This window comes from the organism of the source record quoted next, unplaced genomic scaffold, assembly GCF_019419815.1.
Source record: "Pyrus x bretschneideri cultivar Hongxiangsu unplaced genomic scaffold, Pyrus_bretschneideri_v1 Contig14, whole genome shotgun sequence".
In the NCBI taxonomy this organism is placed as follows: Eukaryota; Viridiplantae; Streptophyta; class Magnoliopsida; order Rosales; family Rosaceae; genus Pyrus; species Pyrus x bretschneideri.
This window is the reverse complement of record NW_025999435.1, coordinates 558,822-577,604: the sequence shown is the minus strand read 5'-3', so window position 1 is coordinate 577,604 and position 18,783 is coordinate 558,822. Positions and strand designations below refer to the sequence as shown.

General features: G+C 37.7%; 3 protein-coding genes across 4 annotated transcripts; 2 read left to right on the top strand and 1 right to left on the bottom strand.

Annotated features, from left to right (window-relative positions):
* Positions 1 to 1,223: 1,223 nt before the first annotated feature.
* Positions 1,224 to 6,229, top strand: LOC103963498 (high mobility group B protein 15). 2 transcript variants are annotated; one of them, XM_009376318.3, is made up of 7 exons: positions 1,224 to 1,379; positions 2,925 to 3,180; positions 4,068 to 4,146; positions 4,652 to 4,814; positions 4,898 to 5,017; positions 5,131 to 5,543; positions 5,618 to 6,229. In XM_009376318.3, the coding sequence occupies exons 2-7, from the start codon at positions 2,993 to 2,995 to the stop codon at positions 5,855 to 5,857; spliced, it is 1,203 nt and encodes a 400-aa protein (XP_009374593.1). In that variant the 5' UTR covers positions 1,224 to 1,379; positions 2,925 to 2,992; the 3' UTR covers positions 5,858 to 6,229. The 2 variants fall into 2 exon arrangements, with proteins under 2 accessions (XP_009374593.1, XP_048435515.1); XM_048579558.1 differs by lacking the exon at positions 1,224 to 1,379 and adding an exon at positions 2,481 to 2,709.
* Positions 6,230 to 6,688: 459 nt separating this feature from the next.
* On the bottom strand, positions 6,689 to 11,468 carry LOC103963499 (myosin-binding protein 7). The gene is made up of 4 exons (XM_009376319.3): positions 11,167 to 11,468; positions 10,036 to 10,747; positions 7,714 to 9,227; positions 6,689 to 7,167 (listed from the first exon to the last, which is right to left on the bottom strand). Exons 2-4 carry the CDS (start codon positions 10,676 to 10,678, stop codon positions 7,108 to 7,110), a joined length of 2,217 nt encoding a protein of 738 aa, XP_009374594.1. The 5' UTR covers positions 10,679 to 10,747; positions 11,167 to 11,468; the 3' UTR covers positions 6,689 to 7,107.
* A 4,346-nt stretch (positions 11,469 to 15,814) lies between these two features.
* LOC103963500 (receptor like protein kinase S.2) lies at positions 15,815 to 18,685 on the top strand. Its single transcript, XM_009376320.3, has one exon. It carries the CDS (start codon positions 16,109 to 16,111, stop codon positions 18,602 to 18,604), a length of 2,496 nt encoding a protein of 831 aa, XP_009374595.1. The 5' UTR covers positions 15,815 to 16,108; the 3' UTR covers positions 18,605 to 18,685.
* The last annotated feature ends 98 nt before the right edge of the window (positions 18,686 to 18,783 follow it).

Genomic DNA, 18,783 nt, shown 5'->3' with positions numbered 1-18,783 from the left:
ATAAGGTATCAGATATCCTAAACGCTTAAACATAAAATAGGAGATAAAAAAGAGACCCACTTTAATAAAATCTCTTTAGCATTTCTCTTTTTGTATATTTTCCTTAGGCTTTTTATATTAGCATCCTACATTAAAATTTAATATTAAATAACTTATTTGCCCTACTATGCAATGACAATTTTGACCTTATTAGGTAAAAAAAAAACTAAATAAACCCTAAATCACTTTTAATGTGTTATTTATCCTCTTTAACTATCAAAACTCATCCGATCCTCAACTGTTTAACAAACCAATGAAACTACAACATGTTGATTGAGAAAAATTAATTTTGAGAATGAAACAACACGATCGAAAAATTCCATGAGTTTCATTTTTTTTTATGTTTTAGTTGACGACACATATTTATCTGGCTATTCACGTATGCTTTAGTTGTATTCATCTTTTAGGATAACAGGATTACATGAAAAATTAAGCACCTAAAATTACCACCGACTATTCACAACAGACGACATGATTTTTAATGATAGCATTGAAAACAACCCACATCTTTAATCCCATGCGGCATCTTTTGTCAAAATTACAGTCGATATTTTTATTCCAAATTAAAAGCTTTAAAAGATTTGAGACATATGAGGTGTGCAGAAAATATAGGATGCATGTAGAAAATGTAAGGTGTATATTGGAAACGTGGGGTGTGAGGATATTATGGGAAAGTATGTGGAGTGTATTAAAATAATTTTATTAAAAAAACGAATGTAAAGTATATTAAGTATGTGAAGTTTATTCAACAATTTATGGAATGTTAATATAAGAAGGCTTTTCCTTATTCTTATCCTTTGGGTTTTTTTATTTAACACATTATAGATTGTGCCGTTTCAACCGGAAAGTCAATAGGACACGTTTTGCCAATCCCATGACACCTTCTTTCACCCGCTTCTTAATTAACAACATTTTATATTTTATATTTATTTTATTTGTTAATTAACATGCTAACTTTTCATTTTTCTTCTTTTTTTTATATGGTTTATTGATTTGAGCACTCATGATCCACCCTTTATTTTGGAGAATAGAGAAGACTCCTTCCTAATAAAGTCTAGCATAATACCAACACTACCCTTCAAATTTTGGAATGTGTCAAAGCTACATGGGGATACAGTTGTCACTTAGCAAGTTTTATAGTTTACTATTAGAGGGTTGTTTGAATTTGTCACCACCCAAATGAAAGAAAATACCAAAAAAAAAGAATTTTGAAAGGGAAAAATAATAATAACCTCCCTTTGGTTGGTTATAAATTATAATACCCAAATAAGCTTTTCATCCTTAATGTCAGTCATTTCATTTTGCATGCTCAAATTCTCCCCCTTCTCCTTCAACTGTTGGTAAGTTTTTATTTTATATGTTTTTTCTTTTATTTATTTATGTGAAAAAATGGTGTATGTTTTTAATGTCTGTCATTTCTTCATCTGGGTTGTTGGCATTGTATATTCCTCAAACATATATTATTCTGATCCCCTATTAATCCTCCAAAGGATTATAAAGCATAGACTACTCAGAAAAAAAAAAATAATAGTAATAGGTAATTAATGGTTTTCATATTTATCTTACTGTGTCCTCCATGAAAGTGGAACAAGGATTTGAATTGGGTTATTGGAGACTGGAGATTGGCGATGGTCATGTTTTTTAATTGATGGGGCACATTTGGGCACTTCTCAATCCAAAACCCGAAATGGTATTGGTATTGGTATTGGTATTGGTATTGGGGTATTTTCTAACTCTTCCATTTTTCTTTTGAAAAGCGTGAGAAATTGCAGAAAGGTTATGGAAAAATACATCGGGCATTGTAAATACAGATAGCCATTTGATGTGGATATCATGCAAATCTTTGGAATGTCAGGCAAGGCAATATAGGCTGTAACAGCCTAATACGCTTGTCAGCCTGGTTTTAGAGAGAGAGGGAGAGAGAGTTTTGTTTGTTTCATCTGAGTCTTTATTGCCATATCCTAAAAAGGGTTTTTGCTTTTTAGCCTGTGTATGTTTGAAAGGTCTGCGCTTTTTTTATGTTGTTTACATCTTCCTTCCTCCTTGGTACTCTCATGCTGGAATTTATGGCTGTGACAGCTTTGTTTATGTCTTGGGCTTTGAATCATCTCTCCATTTCTATTCTACCTACCGACTAGACTATACTGTTACAATAACGTCTTAATTTAATCTTATAATATATTTCGTTAATTTTATTGCATATACGTGTGAGTGATTGACTTAAAAAGTTACCGTCAAAAAATTCATTAAGTTTTTTGTTTGCTAAAGTTATATTATAGATAAACTAATTTATTAAATCAAGTTTACAAATTGTATATTGTATAAAAAAATAAACACGTTAATTAATATTTTAATAATAATTCAATCAGTTCGGATGAGACTTCAAAGGTTCTCTGTCTGTCATTTCAGTTTCTCTGCTGCTATCAGGACATGCATATTTTTTTTTCTCTTTGGTTTCTTTTGTTTTTAACTTTTAATAAAAGAAAAAGAAGAACTGCTTTTTCACATATCCCTTCGGTTTTGTCTCATTCCTGTGCACTTTTGGCATTTCACTCAGGCATCTGGGATTGTCTCTTTGGCCATATTCTTGATCCATATTCTTGATGTGTTCCATGATTTCCTTCCTGCATTTTTCATGCAGATAGTTTCACCTACAACTATCGCTCATTGGTTCATCTTCAACTCACTCTTCTTTTCTCATTTAACTTTTTCATAATACATCAACTTTTCATTAAAAATTATAATTAGCATTTCAAAATAATTATTTTGCATTTGTTTTTATGTTATTTTTTTGCTAAATAATAGTGTATGTTTTGCAGGGTCAATAACAGCTCCCTTGTATTTTTGGTTTTACTCACTTGTGTTTATGATGCTATAATATGCAGTGAAGAACAAATAAAGAGTGGTGTGGGTGGTTAATGGTCGAACAAGGAAGGGAGATTTGGATGTAGAAATGGCATCACCATCTTTTGCCACTTCAAGCAAGAGCCCACTTCCCATGAAAGACACAACTTCCTCCTCTCAGTCTCACTTGATTAAGTACCCGGCACCTCTTGCTAAACTTGAGGAAGTTGGAGCCAACCCTAACCTCTTCATGTCTACTTTGGAAAAGCTCCATGCTTCCATGGGAACCAAGTTTATGTATGTTTGATATTATCTTTTGAATTTTTTATCCTCTCCCTTCAACTTGTCATTTTTTTTTTTGTTTTGCTAATACCAATTAATATGTAAAGTTTAAGGATCAAGATCTCATCTTTTCCCAAAATCTCTATTGATTAAGTAATTGGATTTTTTGGTAATGTGATCATGCTTCCATCTTGCAAACTTGAAAGTTAAACGAATAGTTTTCCTAACCGCTCACTGCAAAGTAACTTTATCCAACTCTTAGATATGGTACTACTCTTGTCTTTCAGAGATTATCTACATGCATATTCATGGTGACAATGGTTTTAGGGCATAATTTTGCTTATCATGATTCCTTGAAATAATTCATTCTTCATGTACTAGCCAATTTTATGATTACTCGGGCGGTATAGTATGTCGGATATGGCACACATCTGCGCCAATTTTGTGGTTTGTCATCGATGTTTTCTATATACAGCGCTTTTCTTAGCCAAGAATTGTGCTGCATGAGCATAATGTGAAGATGACTGTATGGATGTGGTACAGAAAACATTCTATTCCACTGGACAGTTCAAGCTCTTTCGCAATTTTATGATGTAACAGTTAAAAACTTAATAGTCATCCGCTCAGGTGTTTATTTTTGGCAAGCATCAATTCAGTTTCGGCATGGAAAAACCTCGGTTTTCTTATTTGCATTTAGAACTCTGGAGGCTCATCACTACCCTTTAGTGTGGTTTTCATGGAGAGGATGAGTAGGGTTTAGTTTTAGGCAAGGCTGATTTGCATTGGACTCTGTTTGTTTTGTAGATTTGTAGTAGCTTCGTGTTGTCGATTTTCTACTGTAACTGCCTTATAATTCTGTAGTACCTGTCCTGGTGTTGACATTTTCTGTGTTCTGATTGTAGGATCCCTATTATAGGAGGAAAAGAGCTAGACTTGCATAAGCTCTTTGTGGAGGTAACTTCCCGTGGCGGTCTTGAGAAGGTAAGAAAAAAACTACGTTTAACTATCTGATAAAACATTGAAGGATCAAGGTTCTGTTTTATGATTTATCGGGTGCTTGTGTGAATTTTAAGCTTGTTTTCGTTTCAACTATTTTTCTTATAAAATAATTTGGCCGTAGTCAAATAGTGTGCATTTAGGGCCTCTTTGGAAGTGATTTTGGAAGGACTAGAAGCACATGAGAAGTGCTTTCCTATACCTGTCACGTGAAATCATTTAAGTGATTTATTCAGTAGTTGTATGGAGAAGCAGCTCTCATTTGCTTCTTCGAAGAAGTAATTCTGGCCCTCCCAAATCACTTCCATACGAGGCCCTTAATATATATTTATCTGTATGCGGTTGTGTGTTGATCTTTTTCTGTATCTGACTCTGTGTTTACAGAAACACACAAACACACACACGAACGCACATAACAATTATTCGTCTTGTTCACTGAAAATGCATACTATATCATCTACTGATTTTCTAATCAAATTGGATTTTGCAGATTATTAGAGATAGAAGATGGAAGGAAGTTACTGCGGTATTCAACTTTCCATCTACAGCTACAAATGCTTCATTTGTGCTGCGGAAATATTATCATTCGTTGCTTCTCCACTACGAACAAATTTACTATTTTAAAGCTCTAGCATGGGATCCTCTCGCTTCTGGTGTGCTCATAGAACATTTAGACCTCGTACGAGTAAAAGAATTTGGTACTGTGAATTTTCCTAATGCAACAATTATTTTGCAGAAAGTTCGCGCAGCCCTTCTGTGACAGCCCTTCCATCTCCAAGGGGAGGAGCGAAACGGAAATCAGCTGAATCTCCTTCTGTGCATCAACAAACACCGATAAATTCAGAAATGCCTGGAGGTTTCTTCTTTTTTCACATTTCGAGCTTAGTTGCTCCTTTTCATTGCTTTTTTTTTCTAACGAACTTAGTAGAGAACGAAATTACAGTTCTTCTATATCATTTCCTGTTGCAGCCAGGACAACAGCATCATCAGAAGATTCTGTGACAGGGGTTATTGATGGGAAATTCGAAAACGGATATCTTGTTACTGTCATCAGAGGCTCAACGAAGCTTAGAGGTGTACTTTATCAGTCTCCACGGAATGCAGCACAGGAAGTTCCACCAGTCCCACAGAACTTCGGCGCATTGGTTAACAGAAATGAGAGTGTTTCAGCTACACCTGGTGTCCAGCAGCGTCGGCGCAGAAGAAAGAAGTCTGAGATAAAAAGGAGGGATCCTGCTCATCCGAAACCTAACAGAAGTGGCTACAACTTTTTCTTTGCGGAGCAGCATGCAAGGCTGAAACCACTCCATCCAGGGAAGGATAGAGAGATAAGTAGAATGATTGGTGAGCTCTGGAATAAATTGAAGGAGGCGGAAAAATCAGTAAGGATTATTCATTTAGTATAAGAATATCATCCAGTTTGAGTTATTAATAACTTCAGTTTTGCTATGTGTAGGTGTATCAGGAGAAAGCCGTCAAAGATAAAGAGCGATACAGAATAGAAATGGAGGATTACCGGGAGAGGTTGAAGACTGGTCTAGTGGTTAGTGATGCAGTGCCACTACAACAGCGGTTGCCTGAAGCAGATGCGAGCAACGTGGAATCAGATGCAAAGATTGAAGAAACTGAGGCCGGAGGCTCAGCACAAACTTCGGATGAGAGTAATGAGAGTAGTTCTAGCAAAACAGAAAAGTGATTCTGATGGTGGATTGATATGACTGCAAAAGGATGGATCTGGATTTCGTGCCTTGCGGGTGAAGGCATTCATCTGAGCAAGCCTGAAGAGAGAGTATTGAGTATCGATGGATGACGAATCAGGTGGCGAAAAAGAAAGCTTAGTTAGTAATCTAACTTAGACAGAAATGATCGATAGCTAATGAAGAAAACTGAGTCTCTTATGACCAACTAGGACTGACTCTTTCTATGTTTTAGGTTTAAATTATCCCTTGAATTAGTAGCTTAAGTTGGCATGCTTTTCCAAACTGCATTACTTGTTTCATGGTAAGTGGAGCATAAAATTGCATTTACTTGTTTGTTCAATGAAGGTTTTCATCTGACTTTTTTTTTATTGATTAGACTCCATAAATTCGAAATATATTGGACCAAAATTATATTCTTTAATTCTCAAAGTAAAGAGATTTACTTAAAACCTAATTGGACATTGTTAGTACTATGATTTAGTCACCCACACCAGTAAAGATTTGAGATCGACCTATGTTAGGGAAATTTACAGATCAATTCATGTTAATGATATGATTGATCGTCCATGCTAGTAAAGATTCGCAACTAGCCCATGTCCTGTGGGCAAAAATGAAAAAAAGAATCGATGGCCCAAGTGACGAGACCACATCGAAACGATTTGTAAACGTTTAAATTTGACGTTGCATCACGACCAAGGGGCATGAACCGTTGGTTGGACATTTGGGGTTCTTTTTGCCTCTCTTCTTTTGGAGGAAAGAAAAAGTTGTGAAGGGAGAAAAAGAGAAAATTGGTACCAACTGACAAACCCAAAGTAAGGAAACTAGCATGATAAAAATTTTGCTTCTCGTTATATGCTGACAAGAGAAAATTTTGCTTCCCAAGTGACAGTGAAATGCGATAAACGAAAATTCGCTTCTCAAGTGGAACCTACCGTGCTAAAACACGGTCAAAACCATAATACTATACCATTAAAATGAAACTAGTATATACCTCCTAGCAGTCACTAACCAGCCATCTCCGGCATTACAGGGTTCCCATGAAAAAGGATCCTGCATTACTTATTTGGTCTTCTCTATCTATGCGTCAAACGAAAACTAGGCAACTGAAAAGAGTTGAGACTAGGTACCCAGCCAGAACAAACACTTGAACAGGTGTAACTACGCTGAATGAGCTTCCTTGCAATGCCCGAAATCAACATAACCAGTTTTGCCGCTGTTACTTGTATTTGTAGAACTGCAACATTTTTTAAGAACTTGTATGCACTTGTAGAGGTAAAGTCCGCCAACGTCTTTTCTTGGACATGACCTGAAAATTTAGATTTCAGCAGTCAGCAAAAAAGAGAAGGGAGGAGAAATGATGGTCGCGGAAATCAATGCAATGAGCGTACACATAATACACATTGTTATGAGCGCACACATAATACACATACGTGCAAATGAGCGCACACATAATACACATTGTTATGATATGAAGGTCGATAAAAAAAACCTCCCATGGCCCACCCCCTTGCCTCATTCTAACTTTCAGCACAAATCAACATTATGGAAAGCCCACACTGCTCCAGCTTCTCATTCTAATTTCCCACAAAAGCACTTTTGGGAAGACCAACACTGCTAAACCTTAAGGAAGAGCTAATCACAACCTAGCAACTGGACAAAAGCCACCGAAAGTTTGCAGCCAACAGAATAATTATGCCACGGACGAACATCAATTAAGATATTACTAGATACTAATTAACAGAAGAAACAAGGGTAAAACAAAATAAAATAAAAGATAATATTGTATGCACATATTTATTGATAATGATATAATCAATGCAGAGAGTAAAGAATGGAAGTTTTGACAATACACCTTAGATAATGGAGGCAGCATTGCGGCCTGGCCCTCAGCTTTTCCAGGTTCTGTTAACTGCCGTATCTCTCTAAGATGGCTTGCAATATCCTCCAAAAGTTGCAGCTGAATCCTTTCCCTGTCTCTGTGCCCCACCGAGAAGTTGAGCTTCTCTCTTCCCTCTTGCACAATCCTTAACCTTTCTCCAAGCCGCTCAACTTCATTATCAATTTTATATCTTTCATAATCAATTGCAGACATCGAGTATCTCCGCATATCAGAAGGTAAAGATCTGCCTCGTGGGCAATCCATTGTGATAAATACATTAGATGTGTCTGAACTAACTCTCTGGATTTTGCGCTGATTTTTCAACCCAATTGTGGTTGGCAAATCGTGTTCACTTTTCTCTGCATTGGACAGATGACACTTATCATCAATAACATGAACATCAAGAACACTAGTCTCTGTATTCAGCACTGTGCTACATGGATCTCTGCTGCCCTCATCCTGGTCGTTCCCTTGCTTATCTCTTTTATCATTATTGGATGGAATAGGATTCCTATTTTCATTGCCAGTCCCAGATGTCTTTGAAGCCAACCCTTCCCGTATGCTAGTGCTAGCATCTAAATTCAGTTCCTGCTTATACGGAGGGCTAGTACTTTTACGGAAACTGAGTCCCCCGGGACTAGGTGACAGGCTGCGTTGTTGATATACCTCTAGCTTCTGGAGCTCTTTTCCTTGCGAAGAAGGTTTCTCATCCATAGACACTATTTCCTTTTCTTGAAACTCGTGACTGAACTTATCGGAACTACTTGAGAAATGTGAATGACTCTCTATGCTTGGATGCAAATGCATGTCCACCTGCTTCAAAGAGTCAGAATCTTCATCCAAATCCAGAATTGGTAGTTCTTTACCAAAAGTAAGACTATAATCTTTTATCTCGGTTGATGGGACCGCATAATATGGAGAACTATGTTCCAATTCCAGCTTTGGCTTGTCAGTGATGGATTCACTTGCCCGCTTCAGTACCTGGTCCTCACTTGAATCCGCTTGATCATCTCCAAAAAACATTTGCCTGTATTGCTCAACTTCGTTCTCCAAGAAATGTTTTTCCCTCTCCCTCCTAATTAAGATCTCTGTAAGAATGTTCATTTCCTCAGCATCGTAAGCAAATTTTTCCTCTATCATCCTTTGGTACTGCATTGCCTCCATTTCTATTGATGCCTTCTCCTCTTGCAGGCGCATTATCATGGCCATGGCCTCATCTGCGGCGGTGGCAGCAGCACTTCTCTCCTTCTCCAGTTCAAGATACAGAGCAGCACGAGCAGCATGCTCTTCTTCGAGTGCCTGTTCCAGCACTCTAAATGTAGTTGTCTCATTACTGTCAAAACCTAGTTTCTCTCCTGCATTGGATCCAGAATCTTCAACAAGTGATCCATCCTTCTCCACTGATTTAGTTTCATCAACATGTTCATTAAACCCAACACGTGAAACACTTTCAGGCGAACTCATATCTGTACGAGCTTCAATGCCATCTAAAATTACAAGAGCATCCACAAAAATGAAGAAAGCAGTATTAGCATAAGATGACCAGAAATGAAACAATGATGAGTCTACAAGATCTTATAGTGCATCTTCAAAACATGTGTGAACTTTGGCTGCAGGGAAGCACCTCTAAACTCAAACTTCAAAGGTAATACCTTAAAATAAATAACATTGTACAACTCAGATCCACAGCAATATTTCCGAATCTCCTAGGACGATTTAAATGTCTCTCACCATCTTTTTCTTATCTTTAAGAAAAAAAAAAAAAGGGAAGAGATACTGTTTTACAAAAATAAATGTATCAAAAATATCTTTTTTGGTTGAAAAACGGGGTTAAGAGCCCAAACAAAACTGTTCAAATATAAATCTATACCAGGACATCCCAAGTCGATCCACACAAACAAAACTAACTGAACTAGAAGGATGATTATCAATGTAAAAATTGCAAAATTTAATGCAAGGCTATAGTTTGCTTAAGCTATCCGCCACAAAATATCTTCAAATGTTTGAAAAAACTGAATTAAAATGGTTTAGTTCACTAGCTGTGCGGCAACCACATGTTACTATAAATTATACAACGTAAAATAGAACTGCTAACCGCATACTCCCCCCTTGTCATATCTCTAAAAGGTATTACTTGTTTAAATAAGAAATTACTGCATTTAACTGGCTCTAAACAGTAAACAGTGACTTAGAATACGGTACGAGAAAGAAATTTGCAAACACTAGCAAACCAAGCATTAAGAAGACTCGATAGTCAAATATAGATTAAATTAAACTCGATATAATGAATCTCACCTGAATTTACAAAAACTTCAGTAACCTCATTTCCCATTTTACTAATGCTGGAAGGAGATGTGGGATTGTCCTCTGCAGCGGACTGGAACATATTATATGATGAAACTGAAGATGAATTTCCATAATCAACAGAGCCCCCTCTGCGGCGGCGCCGAAGTCTCGGCCTTCGACCTGCAACCTTCTTTGCCTTAAGATCAAAACTCTGTTCCTTCCCAGCTGCCAAGTTGCCTACACCATACTCAACACTCTGTTCATTCTCAGCCACCGAAAATGAGCTTCCTGACGCTTCACCTTCAAACGCAAAACTCCCATTTGCCTCATTTAGGGACTTCAACTTTGAATGGAAATTTGGGTCTTCATCCCATATAACATCGAAAGGGAACTTACTCCTAGCCGACCATAGAACTGAAGAGATTTTCTCACACGGGGCATCCGCAAATTGCCTCTGAAAGCAGTTACTTTTCCTTGGGGTCCCAAAAAACCCATCACAAGGGCACGGCAGACAAAACCCAAACAGACCAACAAATTTCGAGGTAAAGTAGGCAACTGCCGCGGCACATAGTAGAAGGTAGGCTATTGCAAGATCAAGAAATGCACCGACTAGCTCGTTAAATTTCCACGAATGTATCATTTGGCATGCCATTTTCCTTAAAAATCATTCACCATTCATCCAGCTCACCAAACCAAACCAATTCAAACCTCCGCTCGAATGCTGAAACATTAATTGGAACGAAAATCAAAAGAAAATATTCCCATATTCGTACATTTCTATATCAATCAGAACACAATAAACAATAACGAAGAATAATACATCACAAAGTTTGAATCTTTAACCATTTTCCATTGCAATTAGCACACTATAAACAGAAAACTAATAAAATTGAACCAGTGCCGCATTCGATTGCTAACCAAAATGCAACTATTAACAATTTGGATCTCTAATCCAACACTAATCACACTCAAATCACCTGATTAAACTCCAAATTTCAGTGATTTCCATCGTTATCCGATAACCCAAATCAGCATGCCAATCAACTCAAACAAACACAAACCCAATAATAAAAACGGAAACAACTGGAGTGAAAGCAAGCAATAGAAGGCTACGAAATGAAGAGTTAGTTCTTCACTCACCGAATTAACAATACTGAGTCGACTCGGCGATTTTCCTCTCTGAGTTTTTTTTTTTTTTCTTTTCCCTTTCTAATTTTGGAGAATGGCGGTTTTGTTTTTATTTTGAATGGGAGGAGGAGGACGAGGCGCTAAGGGATGAAGACGAAGGCGTTGGGGAAATGGACCGGCTCGGCCGCTTCGGGCAGTACCCGAGGGGGATACGTCGTCGTTTTCCGTCACCTACTGCGCTCATCTTATTAAATTTGTTGGATTCGAATTTCGCACGTTATGATTTTGTCAGCGCTGCGTTTGGGGGCTTGGGATTTACTGATTGATGATCAACTTACTTAAATTTGACGCCTTCTGTAACTGTCGATCTCCTTTTAAGATGGTGATGCTGGTTTTACTTTTACCTCCGGTAAAAAGAAATTTTGTTTAATAAAAAACCCCTCAATTAAAAAGAAATTATTTTCAAATTTATCTATTATGTTTTTCATTAACGATACTATTATTTTAAGTTACACTCAAATATATGTTGATTTTGATACATATTCAAGGCGTATCAGAGGAATTCACAACGTATTGTATCTGATCAAATATCGAATATGCTATTAAATTGTTGTATCCATGCTTCATAGTGCAGCTCTCATTGGGACCATTGTAAGGGTTGGGAGGGAATTAAAATAAAAGAAGTCTCCAATTTTTCATAAGATGCTTTATGGTATGAGTATTTCTATCAAAGTTTTCTCAAAAATTTGTGTTTAAATGAAAGTTTGTTAGAAATTTTACTTATTTATATTGATTTGGAGCTTTAAACGTCAAACATATTTTAATTTATAGAATTGCATTAAGTTAATGAATCAAACATGTGTTATGATATAGATAAATTGGGACGTCACACTAAAAAAATTCGTACCTCTTAAAGTTGGAAAGACATGGTGAAGAACACAAGTATTGGTGAGTGGTATTATCGAATGGAAAATGCGGTGGGAAAGTGTTCGGGAATGAAGTGCTTCCCCCCTTGCCCTAGTTACCTATGCTCGGTATCATAAGTGGTGTGAGAACACGAGATATTTTTCAGTGTGCCAGGATATAGCCTGGTACACTAAGTATAATAATAAAATTGGTTGGACACTTGAAAGAAAAAAAAAATTCAATCAATTGTTTTATTACACTTGATGTATCAGACCGTGTTCCTGACATACTGAAAATTTTATGTGAGAAGATTAAGGGCATATTCGATTATGAGACGAAGGTCTATAGACACTTCGATGATGATGAGTACGAGAGGCGGAGGCAGATTCTGAGATTTCAGACAAACTATCCAAAATTCCAAATGAGGTCATCAACTCTGCGGTTAGCATATTAACTTTGATCTTTTCAGGTGTTGGTTTTGAATCCTCTTCCAACTTTAGACAGAAAAAAGTGTAGTTGGTGGGTATTTGTTGGGCTTCCACTGCCACCCCTTTTGGCGGCCTTTGCTACAATCAAATTCAACTTTGCTGTTATGCTTTGTCTCAACTACTCCCTTATACGGAAGATTCTTAAGTGTAACCGATGTATTTCTTTTATTACATATTAGAACTTCTCGTTAGATGACGACTAATTTAACAATCATATGTGTCCCTTTTATCATGATTCATGAGTGAAAGATGTCAACTACTATATTTGTAGTAATTGAATTGTTTATTTATCAATAAACATGTAAGAATTTTATCAATTATTCTCTCTCTCTCTCTCTCTCTCTCTCTCTCTCTCTTATATTAAGAAAATATTTGGATGCTAAATCCCTTTTTATTGTAGTAGATATATAATCACATTGGCTAGAACGAGTACGTTGCCTATTCCAGATCCAGGAAAAAAACGTACAATGAAATAAATTCTTAGTTATATACGGAGTTATCATCCTCTTCTTCATAATTTAGACTAGTTTAAAATAGAATATCAACAGTTTATATCGAAAAGTCTTTTTCACTCAATAATCCTGACATCCTGTCAAATACTTCCTCTAACATGAGTGTGTTGTCGCGTACGACAGTCGCACCAAACAATTTCTCTTAGATTTTGAGGTAGTTGGTCTCTCAACTTCAAATAGAATAAAAATTAGAAAGAAATAGAGCAAGAGATTGAAAAGTTGGAGATCTATGAATAAACTTGCAAGATTAGGCAACCCGCATCACCAAACTCAATTTGCCATGCGAATTTGGAATATAATTCCAAAACCTAAGTTTAAACTATATGCTCAAATAATTTGACACCATCCATAGAGACTTCCAACGACTCCAACCCATCAAACGGTCCCATCCTCTTGCCGCAATTGTCTTCCACCGCCCACACTAATTGCGCCTTTGGTTATGATTTCAGGTGATTTATACAAGGAATGTGATATTCACACATCCCATTTTATTTCTCACATATTTTTTTAATTTTTGGCTGTCGGATCAGATGAATTGAAGAAGATTAACGGATAGAAATTATCAAGATCAACGGATAGAAATTATCAAGATCAACAGATAGAAATTATCAAGGGGTGTGTAAGAAATAAAATGGGATGTGTGGATAGCACACCCCTTTATACAAATCGACTTTTCCATGCAGACTTCGTCTACCGCTGACAATATTTTAGTGGTAGTATTATCTGCACACTCTTTTTTATTTTTTACATATTTTTTATTATTTGCTGTCATTTAATCATCTTCAAAGGTCAAAAATTAAGACGATTTTGTAAAAGGTAAAAAAGAGTGTATGGTAGCACCAGCCTATCTTAGGCCTTCCACATGGTCGGAAAATTAAATGTGATACTAGTAATATGGAAATCAAAATCCTACACTTCTCAATGCAATGATAGTTGTTCTTATTTTTTAGTTAAATATATTGAATGCAGAGGGTGATGCCTATAAGTAAAAGAGTGGCTAATCATCAAATAAGAAGAACAAAAAAAAAAGTAAACGGATATCACATTTAATAAATAAAATTACCTCTGTTAAACTCACATCATTGTCACAATAATGTGTAATATGAATTAAATATATGATGCCTGATTACATCAAACGCGCGTAAATAACTGTTGAAAGCATTTACTGTTTCTAAATTACAATCAATCACTTCGCTTGATAGTCGACATGACGCCAAATTTGATATCTCAGCAAAAGAAAGAACGGCGGCCCAAAATTTCAGAGGTGAATTGTCTGGCTTCCATTTCCATACTCTTTCCATGTCTTCTAGTGATGTGTGATCACGGTTAAGCCAAGTTAACATTTTATATTAATTTTTTATAGAAATAATAAAACAAAAAGTAATAGGAATATAAAATATTAACGTGACTTAACCGTGACTATGCAAACAAAAAAGCATACAGGAAGTATAGAAATGGAAAGGCGGGCAATCCACGTACCTCCCCCTATGTCTTGGTTGTGGGTACACAAAATTAACATAGTGGTTTAATCTGTAAGTAAATTGTCTGCCATCCGACCAAGGTGCGGTTGGACATACTAGACATGCATGTCATGATAGGCCTTGCATAGGATTAATTCTAGTAACTACTAGATGTGATAGGTATTGATAGGTATGGAATCTAAGTAACACGCTTATTCTATTTAGTAATACGGTTTAATAGTATTTCTTTTTATTTATATGTGAGGGATCTTAGATTTGATTATCACCAAAAACAAATTTAAACCAAATTATTGCTAACACATTGTGAGGCTAAGCCCACCTCATCCCCCATAGTGTAGAAAATATTGCTTGTTAAAAAAAAGAAGGCCAAAATTGTTTTTGGTGACAATATTTTTGGAACCAATTTTTAATAAATAAATGCAGATGAATCTTAAAAAAACACTTGAAGTGTTTTCTATAAGAAGTAGATAATTGGCGCTTCTTGTAGGAATAACCTCAAATTTTTTTAGAATCCAAAAACATTTTCTTTAAAAGCTTTTTGAGTTATTTTAAAAGCAATTTTAAACGAGCACCAAGCCTCATATAAACTTGAGTGTTTCACAACATTGATCACATTATTGATCTATTTTTAGACACCTTTCCGCGTTTTCCATACTAATTTTACATAAAAGTCTTGGTAATCTATACTATTATTAAGAAAACCCTCATTGTCAACTTTTTTTCCTATTTTGCCCTCACTTTTGATACACAATATTGACATAATAAGGGCAAAATAGTAATTTTGTATCTTTTGAGAAAATGATGATCATATATTTGAACGAACGGAAGCGGTTGCGCTTGCGGAGAATCTGGGAGGAGGTGGACGGTTGAAGAGGCTTCAATTTTATACATTTTGACAAAATCACACTCCTTAATAAAAAACAAAAAATAGAATGAAATTGTTCACAGCACAGAGAGTGTGTGCTCATCTTCTAGATACTAATTAACTATTGCTAATTTATCTAGTGTGAAGATGTAAGGGTCAACCAACCCCTGTAAAAAGTTGTCCCCACGCGCTTACAAGGCCAACTGGCCAAAGTGTGAAACCAAATGTTTGGCAACCAAAAGGACCATGAAATTGCAATTGAATTGTATTTTCTCTCTCACGCGAAATAGAATAGTCGTCAATTGTGTCTACACAATCATAAATTCGGAACCTTCGGCTGACGCTATTGCTGCCGTAATTATATTAATTAGAGTTAATTCTCTTTACCATTTAAATTCGAATTTTTTTTCTCGCAATTTAAATTAATCAAAGTAGAAGATCGTTCCTATGAAAAAATATTCAAAGAACATTTTTCATGAAAAAAATATGAGGTAGGTTCCAATTTGAGCGGTTGATAGGCATTTAATTCAACCATGCAACCTAACCCTTTTGATAAACCAAAGGCATTGAGGGTGACTGTTATATGCTATTTACCTTCAACAATTCATCCAGTTTCTCAACATCTTTCTTGCTCTCCTCCACCGTCGTTCATGTCCAAACCCAACTAGTCCATAATCTCCGCCACCCGCCGCCGTCGCCACCATGGAGCTGAATCGTCTTTGCTTCATACTGCCGGAAGACTACAAAGAAATGGAGCCGGTGGACCGCCAAAACCTCCACAAACCTACCAAGGAAGACATAAAAAAAAATCCACCACATCGTCGCTGCACGAGTCATATTCGTGGTCTTATCAAGGATTCACTATGCAGGGTATATGATTTGATATGGATCAACTTCTGTCGCCATGACGCTGCGCAGTGGAAGCAACACTCGGGCGCGTTTCAAGACATGGACGGGATACAGCTCAAGGACAAGGTCGGAGGAGACAATCCGAGGATCTTTAGCTTTTCCGAGCTTTATATTGGCTCGAACGGGTTCAGCGAGGATCAAGTTCTTGGAAGTGGAGGTTTCGGGAAAGTGTACAGAGCGGTTTTACCGAGTGATGGAACTGTGGTTGCTGTGAAATGCTTGGTGGAGAGAGGAGAGCAGTTTGAGAAGACTTTTGCGGCGGAGTTATTGGCCGTGGCTCACCTCCGTCATAGGAACCTTGTCCGGCTGAGAGGATGGTGTGTTCATGAAAACCAACTGTTTTTGGTTTATGACTTCATGCCTAACCTTAGCCTCGATCGCGTGCTTTTCAGGAGACCTGAAAATATGGGGTCGGTCTGTCTCAGTTGGCAGCGTAGAGCGAACATAGTCAGCGGCTTGGCAGCAGCGCTTTTCTATCTTCACGAACAGTTGGAGACTCAGATCATTCATAGGGATGTTAAGACGAGTAACGTGATGCTTGATTCCCATTACAATGCTCGGCTTGGTGACTTTGGCTTGGCACGGTGGCTAGAGCATGAACTTGAGTCCCAAGCACGGACGCCATCGATGAAAAATGTTCAGTTTCGGATGGCAGAGACCACGAGAATTGGTGGAACAATTGGGTATTTGCCGCCCGAAAGCTTCCAAAAAAGAAGCGTGGCTACTGCAAAATCTGATGTTTTCAGCTTTGGGATTGTTGTGCTTGAGGTGGTGTCAGGTAGGCGGGCAGTAGACCTCGCTTGCTCAGATGATCAGATCATATTGCTCGACTGGATTCGGAGGCTATCTGATGAAGGGAAGCTTTTACAAGCAGGGGACAATAGGATTCCAGATGATTCTTACCAACTTTCTGATATGGAGCATTTGTTTCATGTTGCTCTTCTTTGCACACTTCACAGCCCGCAATCGCGACCAAACATGAAATGGGTTGTGGATGCACTTTCCGGCAACATTCATGGCAAGTTGCCCGGCCTCCCATCGTTTCAGTGCCACCCTTTGTACATCTCTTTATCCTCTCCCTCGAGTGCTGGCACGAACAATGGCAGCAGCACCTGCACCAGGTACACAATTGGCACCACCAACACAACCACATCTACTGCATCAACTTATGTCACAGCCAATGGAGACACCCTCTTTGCAAGTGCTGAAAACGGAAGCAGTGATGTCAGCTCTTCTCAAAGCTTCCATCTGAAGAAATCAACGTTTCCCATGGTAGAAACTCCGCAAAAAATATCCTACAAGGAAATTGTATCTGCTACGAATAATTTCGCAGACTCTCAGAGGGTAGCGGAGCTGGACTTTGGAACAGCCTACCAGGGCTTTCTTAACAACCGCCATCATGTCCTTGTGAAGCGGCTTGGCATGAAAACATGCCCAGCACTGCGGGCGCGATTTTCAGATGAACTTCAGAACCTAGGAAGGCTCCGCCACCGAAACTTGGTACAGCTCCGTGGATGGTGCACGGAACAAGGAGAGATGCTTGTTGTCTACGATTACTTGGCAGATCGCCTTCTGAGTAACCTACTTTTCCATCACAACAATAGATTCGTTAATTGTATCCTGCGATGGCGTCACAGATACAACATTATAAAATCGCTTGCTTCTGCCATTCTTTATCTTCACGAGGAATGGGACGAACAAGTGATTCACAGAAATATTACCTCCTCGGCTGTTATTCTTGATCCAGACATGAACCCGAGGCTGACTTCATTTGCCCTTGCTGAATTCTTGACACGAAATGACCACGGGTCTCATGCAAGTACTAACGCCACCAAATCAGTTCGTGGAATTTTCGGTTACATGTCACCAGAATATATGTTATCTGGAGAAGCAACACCAATGGCTGATATATATAGCTTCGGGGTGGTAATGCTTGAGGTTGTTACCGGACAGCTGGCAATTGACTTCAGGCGGCCTGAGGTGCTACTGGTGAAGAGGGTCAATGAATTTGAGGCACGCAGAAGACCATTCGAGGAGCTGGCAGACTTCAGGTTGAATGGAGCGTACAATCACAAAGAACTGATGAGACTGATTAAGCTAGGAATTGACTGTACACGCTCCAATCCTCGATCAAGACCAACCATACGGCAGATTGTAAGGATACTTGATGGTGATGACAAATGCTTCATGCAAGAAGGGAAAAGGGCGGAAATTGTCGAAGATTGGAGACAAATGAATAGTTGTTCCTTGTCATTAATTAGGAGTATCCAAGCTCTAGGAATACAATGAAAGTCACTCGGGCGGCATAACAGAGTGATAAATAGATAGTGTATAAAGTTCTGTTAATGGAAATTTTGACTCTTGTTTTTACCTCGTACACAGAAATTTAGTTTTTATTCTTTAAGTTAGACTTTGTGTAACAAAAGAAAGAGGATCATGTCTCCGGATGTATTTTTCTCAGAAACCGA